This window comes from Sparus aurata, chromosome 4, assembly GCF_900880675.1.
Source record: "Sparus aurata chromosome 4, fSpaAur1.1, whole genome shotgun sequence".
In the NCBI taxonomy this organism is placed as follows: domain Eukaryota; kingdom Metazoa; phylum Chordata; class Actinopteri; order Spariformes; family Sparidae; genus Sparus; species Sparus aurata.
Window position 1 is genome coordinate 3,923,904 of NC_044190.1, and position 9,645 is coordinate 3,933,548.

Below are 9,645 nucleotides of genomic sequence, written 5' to 3' on the forward strand. Positions count from 1 at the left end.
ACTACGGTTTGCGCACAGTAAGGTATTATTATAGTCAATATACTCTAACTGCAGTACCTGACTGAGAATTGGGAAAATGAAGAGTGTGTGCTGAACTTAAATGTCTAAGGAGCGGTATCCCTAAGAGAATAATGCACAGGTCCTGTTTTTCAAACCTGTACTTTCCCTGCACACCCACAGCGCTTTGTACCAGATTATCATCAATTGTTTCTATTCCAACTATCCCTTTAATCTCTAAACCTGTCAGTCCATCTTTAGAGAGCTGCTATCTCACTTGGCTGGGCCTGATACCTGTAGGTGTAGTGGGGATGTGACTGCCCCCTGAGCTGAGCTGGGCATACCTCATGCTGGTATTGTTTGCCCCATAGCTGCTGTGCCAAATTAAAATCTTCATATGGGGGACCGATAATGCTACAAATCTTAATTTGGTTACAGAATTTGGCATTCTTAAGTTTCCTTGGGCAGTAGAGCCTTGTCTGTGCTTTTTACCAGTGTGTTGATGTGCAATGACCATGTTAGATTCTCTGTGATGTTTGGGAGAGGAATATAATTTAATGTGTCACCTTCACCATCTAACTTAACACAGCAGCTGTATGTAAACAACACACATTTCTAATCACTTGCTTAATGTACTTACAGTTTTTTTTCAACTGAGCAGGAAAAATTGTAAATCTGAATATTTTGTATCAGTGCTTGAAATCATATCTGTATTACTAACTTACTGTCCATCCTCTCCAGTGGTTCAGTTCAGTTTCACAACAATATTTGTGGCAGCGTTCCCCCTCGCCCCCCTGCTGGCTCTCATCAACAACATCTTTGAGATCCGTCTGGACGCCATCAAGATGGTCCGCCTGGAGCGGCGGCTGGTTCCCAGGAAGACCAACGACATCGGTGAGCTGTGTCTGAGTCAAGATTTCTCTGTATAGTTGGCTGTTATATCATAAATTTCACATCACTGAGTAATTTCAATAATTCATTAGAACAGTGGTTTTTAGAAGTCTGAGCCAACTGAGATACCAAAAACTAATTGAAGGACGGGTATATATAATAGCAGCAAACCCACAACATGTCAAGCAGTGGTGCTTTTCTGAAACAGGTAATAAACACATTAAATACATATAAACACAAAAACGGTAGAAGTCTTTTGTCAAGCAGTGTCTGAAGTGCTCCTTGAATGTCTGTGCTCAACATTTGTCTGAAACCTGAATTCATACTAGAGGGCTTAATAAAGTATACATCCCCCTCTTCTCTCTCAATACACACTTGTTTTGTTTTAGAACTCGTCATCTGTTTCCAGTCTTTACTGAGTTTGATGTATAAAATATTTAGACAAATGTTGATGGATTAAAGACAAGGTGACAGGTGCATCAGTCAGCCCTGTTGTTTCTTGTCCCCCTCTCAGCTTCATGTGTTCCACAGTACTGACTTCTGTTCACAGGTGTACTGTATTTTTCTAACAGTGCATTGTATTGTCTGCAGGTGTGTGGACGAAGGTGTTGGAGGTCATTGGTGTGTTGGCGGTGATTGCTAATGGTCTGGTGATTGGAGTCTCATCAGACTTTATCCCGCGCCTCGTCTACCGTTACCGTTATGGACCCTGTGTTAATGGAAGCACTCAAACAAAGTCAGTAATGTTTCAGCTGGAAGCAACACCTGATGACACACTAGCAGAATGTACCGCGTCTCATCATGTGTGTCTTGTGCTCTTGTTGCAGCTGCATGCAGGGCTACATTAATGACACTCTGTCCATGGCCTTTGTGACGCACCCCGCAGTTAGAAGTGACTTTAGTGAAGGAATGATGGTCACAGATACTGGCTTCAGTGTCACACAGTGCAGGTGAGAAGACTCCATTCTTTCTCTGCTCATTCCAAACATAACAGAAGAGAGAGTGTGTGTGTGTGTGTGTGTGTGTGTGTGTGTGTGTGTGTGTGTGTGTGTGTTTGTGTGTGTGTGTGTGTGTGTGATATAGGGATGTGTTCAAACTGGAGTGTCCCTGGAGTGACTGCAGTCCGTCTCTAGTACTGTGAGGGTCTGTGACCCCCTCACTTCTGTCAAGGTTACAGCCACATGGTGGTCACAGTCACCTGCTAACACCCACAGGTGCCCAGTGAAGCCTGATTGACCTCTGTCAACATCAGCAACAACACTGGACCGGACTGGGCTTTAAGATTGAAATATATTGTTAAATATATTATCGATCAAGATACTGGCAACAATAGTTTGTTAATAAAAGTTATTATGCAGACTGCTGTTAAGCTCTTGGCCAGTGATCTGACCTCATAGTCAGCACAATAACAGTGAAGGAGTCCTGTAGGATTATCCAAACCTCTCAGTTGTTTGTGCTGCAGAGCTGTTTGCATTCATGCATGGATGAGGCGGGACAATCAAACCTCACTTTGCTCTGTGTTGAACAGGACATAAACATTGACAAGGACAACGTGGTTGGCAGGTTTGCCACCATGAACTTTGTATAAAGTTCATTAACTTGTTCATTAAATTGTTTGATTGCTCAAAAAGACTGTACCAAAATAGCAGACTGAAAATGTACTGTAACTGCTTAGTGAAACATCTATTTTAGTCTCATTAACTTATATTTTAGTTGTGGAAAAAATCATAACTAAACAAGAATAATTATTGTTAGAATAATCAGATTTTTTACCTGAGCACCAGCCTGTCTCACTGCTTGTGGTGTTATCTGCTTTGTATTTGAGTATGCCTGGTAGTGATAGTAGTGGTAGTGTCTGTTTTGTGTTCTAACTTGCCTCATTGTAGAACACTGTGTGTATATTGTGCTTGTTATTCCTGTGAATAAAATGCATAATGAGACAGGCAGCTGCCTGTCGCTGTCTGTCTGCAGTAGTGCTGAACCGTCCATCACTGAGTGCATGTAGAGCTCCGCTTGCTCCTCTGTGCTGAAATATTTGAGTACCACAGTGGCATTCTGTGTTCAGAACAAGCTTCTCTGAAGTAACTTCTCAGTTTTTTTAGCCATAAGTTTGCTTGCTCAGTTATTAAAATGTGTGTGCGTGTCTTTCTGTGTGTTTGTGTGCAGCTACCGAGACTACAGGAGTGATGAAGACTACGCTCTGACGTCTCAGTTCTGGTTGGTCTTGGCTGTGCGCTTTGCATTTGTCATCCTGTTTGAGGTTTGCATTCCAACGTTGGGTTAGACAGTTCCATTTAACTGAACAAGCCAGTTAAATAGTTTCTGAGTATTTCCTGTGTGTGTTTCTGCAGCATGTTGTGGTGGTGTGCAAATTTGTAGCAGCCTGGTTCGTCCCCAACAATCCAATTCGGGTGAAGAATGATCGACTGCACGACAAACTGGCTCGACTGAAGGAGGAGCTAAGGTACGTCAGCAGTACCAAAGAACAAAGGTCATGTAACAAGAGATGAAACTAAAGCTCTGAACATACTTATCCAAATATGCTGTAGGAATACTTTCGGAACAACTTTTAGGCTGTAAGAAGTGATCAGCAGCTGCTGTAGACAGGGAAGAAAGTGCAAGTTTGTGGAAGATGTTAAAATAACACGTTGGAACAGTTGGACTCAGACTGACTGACTTGTATTTTTATTGTCCATCCATCTTTCAGTCTTTGTGTCGGCCTCTCTGCCTGTCTTCCTGACAATCTGTATTTCAGCCTGTCTGTCTGCCATCTGCTACTTCCCTTTCTGTTCGCTTGTCTGTCTGTATATAGGTCCACCAGTCAGTTCTTCATTACATACAGACGTTTATATAACCACAAGGCTCTTTCAGTATATAGAATACTGATTCGATTATGGAGACTGTGAAATAGTTTAATTGACATATTAAGTTGACTGTGTTAACTGTGTAATAAGTTTCATTGTTTAATTTCTCCAATTTCATTGATATTTTGTCAAATGTGAGGAAAGTGCCAATGTGGAGGCTTTTTGTTGACACAAGAAATGATGATTATTGATATTTATTTTTATTTGATTTATAATCATTTGTTGTAACAGAGAAGAAAATGAATCCTGTCTTCCAATTCAGTGCATCTGTAACCAAATAGTTAATTTTGTGGTGGAAATATTGGTACTCGGTATCGGCAAGTACACAAATGAAAATACTCATACTCGGTTTGAACAAATAGTAGTAGTAGTTCAACCCTAATTGCTTTAGGGGCCGATGTAGAAATGCTACAGTGTGCAGGAATCTGGTCTTTAGTTTATGTTTGCTGACTTCATCCTAAACTAATGCTAGCTGCTGTTGCTCTTTGTTAATGAAGAGAGTCACTGAGAGGAGGCACTCAAGAAGGTGCATAGTCACATCTGCAGGTTCAGATACATCAGTCCTTCTCAAAGAACTCCACAGTCCTGCAGTATTAAACAACTCATATAAGTCATGCACAGGCAACCGAGAGGGACGGAAAGGTCTCATTGTTCCCCTCACAACTTGTATATTAACCAAAAAAAAGGGAATATTACATGGAAATTGCTACATATTGTTACATTGAGCCCCTTTCATGACATTCATGACAACGTTTTTTTTTTTTTTTTTATATGAGTGCTGTACAACACAAATGTATAACTAAACACCTTCTAAAGTGCTATATTTTAGGCAACTGGACTTCTTTAGTTCTAAACCCAGAGTGGGTATGTCCTTATAGAGTCAGGGGTCACATGTGAGTCGTTTACCAAGCCAGCATTCATGTAAGTCATTAGGGCTACATGAGACCAGGTGTGAATTGGTGTTAAGCTGTCTGCAGAGGGAACTCAGGACAGCATTGTAGACGAGTGATGAGAAGTGTCATAGGCTACCTCCTCTGTTTAACAGTGGTCGTTCTAGTTTGACCAGGATGATTCCTTTAACATCTCTTTCAAACCATCCATCATCGTTGCTCTACTGAGAAGATTAAAGCGGACAGCAGAGTCTTGACCTGAGGAGCTGTTTTGTTCCCATTTGCATATAAAGGTTTTTCCGTCTCTTGTGGAGTGCCACACAGCAAAGGGCCCCAGGCTGGGACTCGTACCCAGGTCCGCTTTAGCGAGGACAAAGCCTCTGTACATGGTACGCCCGCTCTACCCAGTGAGCTAAACGGTGCCCCATCTTTTAGAGGATTTGACTAATGCCCAGGTAGCCACAGGTTTTAAGTGCCTCCCTGATGTGCTTCTGTTCATTCCCCTTACCCTCTGTTTTTTGTGGGCTCCATCTTAGCCAAATGGTTTTGGATACTCATGACCCCCAGCTCGTGCTCAGGTGGATGTTGGGAGTGGAACAGCAAGTATTGATCTGTTGTGGGGTTTTCTTTTGGTAGACTTCTATGATAAGGCTTCTATTCTCTTAAATGTGCACTACACAGTCCAAGAAGGGCAAGCTATCTCCTCTGACAGCTTCCCGTGTGAACTTGATGTTACTGTCCACCACATTGATGTGTTCTTTGAAAGGCTTCTACTTACTTTGTTTTTATTTTGATGAAAAAATTAAAAAAAATAAAAAAAAATTGAACAATGATGAAATGTGATGTTTATGAATTGACATGCCCGAAATAAACAACATAAAAAATAAATAAATAAATAAATAAATAAATAAATAAATAAATCTTGAACAGTGGCTAGGAGCAGTTCCAGTGAAGGTGATCTTTTTATAACTTCTTCAATGTAGAGGTTGGCCACTCCTGGAGACACTGGTGAGCCCATGGCACATCCGTACCTCTGTCTGTAGACACCATCACCGTACTAGAAGTAGGTGGTAGTGCGGTGCACGTTGAGTAAGGCACACGTGGTCTGGGGTGGAGCTCGTTCTGCTGGACAGAGTGCTGTCCTGTAGCAGGACCATCTTTACTGTGCCTTGGTTGCAATGCATGTTTAAAGTGAAGTGACATCACAGGAAACCATTGTTTCCTCTTAGTCTATTGTTACTTTCCTCATCTTGAATAATGTTTACTCTCATCCTATGAGATATATGATGTGGTGTGGACTGTTACCAACAGCAGGAGATAGAATGGTTGAGTGTTTGAAAATGTCGTAGGTAACCACATTTTTGATGATGATAATGTGTCTGAGTGGTGCTTCTTCCCCGTCTGTCTTGGGAAGTCCATTGACGCACTGGGATGGTTTCCCCAGGGTACAGTTGGTATAAAGAGGTCTATCAATGTTATTTTTTTAATTGCTTTTTAGAGCTGGTAGGATCTCTCCAGCTATGGAACACTGAAGCAAAATCCTTGCTGGAGTAACTGAGACACACAGGAGGATCTTTAACAAACACCACATCCATGTTAACTTCAAACCCAGTAACACACTCAGTGCGTTTACATGGCACTCAAGAAAACCGAATTACTGGGTTAGTCCGACTTTGATCGGATTCTTAAGATGCATGTATACACCTTAGTCTGACTAAAATAGGACCTGATCGGATTCGTCATAGTCGAATTAAAACACCCAGATTATTCGATTGATAGTCGCATTACTCCTGCATGTATACATTCTATCCGATCAGATCGGATTTTAGCGTTCTGCGCAGGCGCGAGATTTCTTTCCCGGGGCCGTGAGCCGGAAGTAGAAGAACGGCAGCGGCGGTGGCGTCTTTCCTCCAAAATAACCACAAGCAAGAGCGCCATTGTGCATCTAGTTTGTGTAATTCTCAAGTACACTATATACCAGAGGCAGAGGAGGTTGGTCCTCCTCTATTTTTGAGAGGCAAGAGGAAGATCAATTTTTTTTTAAGAAAGAGTAACTGGTTGAAATAAATCATTACCAAATCTCACTATCATTTATAAAATATTATACATATGTATATTATATCATAAAAAAAGTTTCTTCTTTGGAAGAAAATCTACTTAAAACGGTTGAACAGCGACAGCTGCAGATGGAGGAGACAGAGCAGTCTGTGAGAGGAGCAGGGAGCAGGAAGGTGGGGGCTAGAGGAGGACAGAGGGCTTCTGTCCTCCGTGGGAGGGATCTCCTTCATTCACTCAATGCATTTAGGATTTTTTCATGCTGATCTATGATTGGCTAAGACACGTAAAATGACGCGCTAAGGGAGGACGTCCTCCCTTACCAATCAGCAACCAGAATACAAGATTGACAGCAGGTTGGTCCAATAACAGTTCCTAAATTTCATTCTCACATTTATACAGCCGTAAACAAAAAATACTTCTATGTATTTTACAGCTTTCACTGCCAGCCATGCTCGGACAAGAAATATGGAGTTTTCAGCGATATTGGAATCGGTTTCAAAGGAAATATAAGCAAATTTCTGAAAGAAAAAAACTGTTCGGAGAAATCAGAGAGAAGCAGTCAGAAAGACAATTCATAGTTTTTGTTTCGTTCGTCCTGCTGGAGGACATAACGTTAGCGGCACGACCAGGACACAATACAGAGCAGCAACACAGTTGTTTTGGGTGATTGTGATGAGTGATGAGTGTGATGTGCTGTGCTGCGGTAGCACAGTGGGTAGAGCAGTTGTCTGCCACACAGGTGACTGGGGATCGAATCCCGGAAGGGGTACACATTGGTATTTTTTTTGTCTTGTATATTAGCCATTTAATAAAATGTTTTTTAAAGAAGTCTTGTAAGTCAATTAATTTAACAAGAATTAATTTTCATTGAATATAGGAAAGTAGGGATAAGTAGTTGACTTGTATAAAATAACATGACACCGTGGACTGGTTTTCCTCCTGTCCTCCCCAATTTTTTCAGTCACCAGCCGCCACTGATATATACGTAATGTACAAAGATGTAGCTTCTTCTTGCTCTTTGTACGCCATCTTTCTCGAATGCCGAGTCAGAGTTTGTTGTTGCTGGTGACGTAAAGAGGTCAGCCGGAGGTGTTTCTGTTACCACTAGTTGAAATGGGTACAGCGCCACCTAGCGTAGCGGGGTCTGACATACTCTGGCCAATAATTCGATTTTCTCACCGGCAATGTATACTCGGACAATTGCAGTTGTCTGATTAAGTAGCATAGTCGAACTATGGCTGTAATGTGACTAAGATGTGCATGTAAACGTACTGAGTGAGGCAGAAGCTTGTCCACCATAAGGACAAAACACCCAGGCATAAACAGACTCATGTACTTAATGTTGTACAATGCAGCCTGGACTGCAAAGATGTGTACACTGTGGAAACAAAACAAGCTCTCCATAAGCAAATGGCACAACAGAAGAGAGCCAGCTGCTCAGGTCAACATTCTGCGGTCCACTTACATCTGAAGGAGAAGGAACATTCCTTCAAGGACAGCAAAGTAAACATCTTGGCCAGAGGAGGTGGTTTGAAAGAGGCGTGAAAGAATCCATCTACATCGAACTGGAAAGACCATTGTTAAACAGATACGGTGGGCAGTTTAACCACCATCAATAACCCTAACCCTTCAGGACATACACACCAGTTACTAAGAACTTAAGAAGCCTCTTGGGTGAGAGGTGAAGCATCTTCAAGAAACTGAAGAAAAACCAGTAGCCTATGATGTAGCACTTAGCATTACCATGACCTGGATGACTGGGATCCTTCACCAACATAAATAAACACTATTTATCGAGAGAGTTTGGTGTAGCTGATCCATTCAGAAACAGAAGCCTTCTTATGTCTCTGCAGTGTTATGGTTATCCACCTATACCATTGAGACTTTTTTGTAGCCAGTGTAGCTTTATATTATTCTTCTTGTTCTGTAATCTGTGTGTTTTTGTTTTTATTGCAGTGAAATAAAACGCGGCCTATCAACAGATGTCTGATCTCCCATGGCTGACCTCAGATCTGCTCCACTGATGAGTCCTGCCTGGTTTAAGTGTAAAAGTGTCTTGCTTGGGACCATGGACTGACCAATGCAAGGACCCTGTTGTATTTCCAAGGATTATTAGGGGTCCAAGTCCAAGGGGGCTTGCGGCCATGCCTTTTAAGCAGCATGACTCCCAGGACCACAGTGCTAGTTTGAATCACTGGGAGTTTTAATGGGTCCAAGCAGTATTACTTGCTGCAGATTCCTATTGTTTTATTGTTCTCATTATTCTTTTTTCATTTTTATTTTTTCTCTGCTTAAAGTGTTCATGCAGTAAAGTTATCTTTAAAAAATGACTGGGTCAAAATACTTCCATTATTTGTGCTCACTTTTATCTTTGTTCTGAAAATTTGAAATTTTGAGACTTCATCTATGGACTTTGATGATACTTTGATACGTTTTAAACCTGTGTCTAAGTTCAGTTTTAACTCTCATAAATCAAAATTGGCTTAAGTGATGGTAACTAAACTTGGAATATCCAGCCCGTGGGGGGTGCCTAAAGGTGGAATAAAGGTATCTTGCCACACATGCATAAATGCATATAATTTGGTTATGATATAAGTTGTATTACAACAAACAAAATTTCAAGACATTTTCACTTTCAAAACAAATCTTCAAACTTCTAGTAGAAGTAGAGGGTAGTTGGGTCTCTGTTAATGTGTATGGTCTAGACTTGCTGAGTGTCTGTGTTGTGATTTGGCACGATATGAATAAAATTAGCTTGACTTGACTCAAATCCAGCTGAAGATTTTTCAGCTGTATCAAATGATACCAATTTCAACACAGACATTTTTAGGATACTGGTATGACATGTATCATGAGCCCTGGGAGAGGCAGGGCAGGCGTGGTTTGGCCCTACTCTGGTGAAGGTCCATAAGGGGACTCTTTGGGGAGAGAGTGACATCACTGGT

General features: G+C 41.5%; 1 protein-coding gene across 1 annotated transcript in view; it reads left to right on the forward strand.

Annotated features, from left to right (window-relative positions):
• Positions 1 to 9,030, forward strand: part of LOC115580878 (anoctamin-9-like) — a 35,373-nt gene extending 26,343 nt beyond the window's left edge. Inside the window, exons 19-24 of the mRNA XM_030415602.1 lie at positions 739 to 891; positions 1,480 to 1,624; positions 1,716 to 1,838; positions 3,055 to 3,148; positions 3,240 to 3,352; positions 8,657 to 9,030. Coding sequence (XP_030271462.1) covers positions 739 to 891; positions 1,480 to 1,624; positions 1,716 to 1,838; positions 3,055 to 3,148; positions 3,240 to 3,352; positions 8,657 to 8,690 — 662 coding nt within the window. The 3' untranslated portion in view covers positions 8,691 to 9,030. The remainder of the gene's footprint in view (positions 1 to 738; positions 892 to 1,479; positions 1,625 to 1,715; positions 1,839 to 3,054; positions 3,149 to 3,239; positions 3,353 to 8,656) is intronic.
• The last annotated feature ends 615 nt before the right edge of the window (positions 9,031 to 9,645 follow it).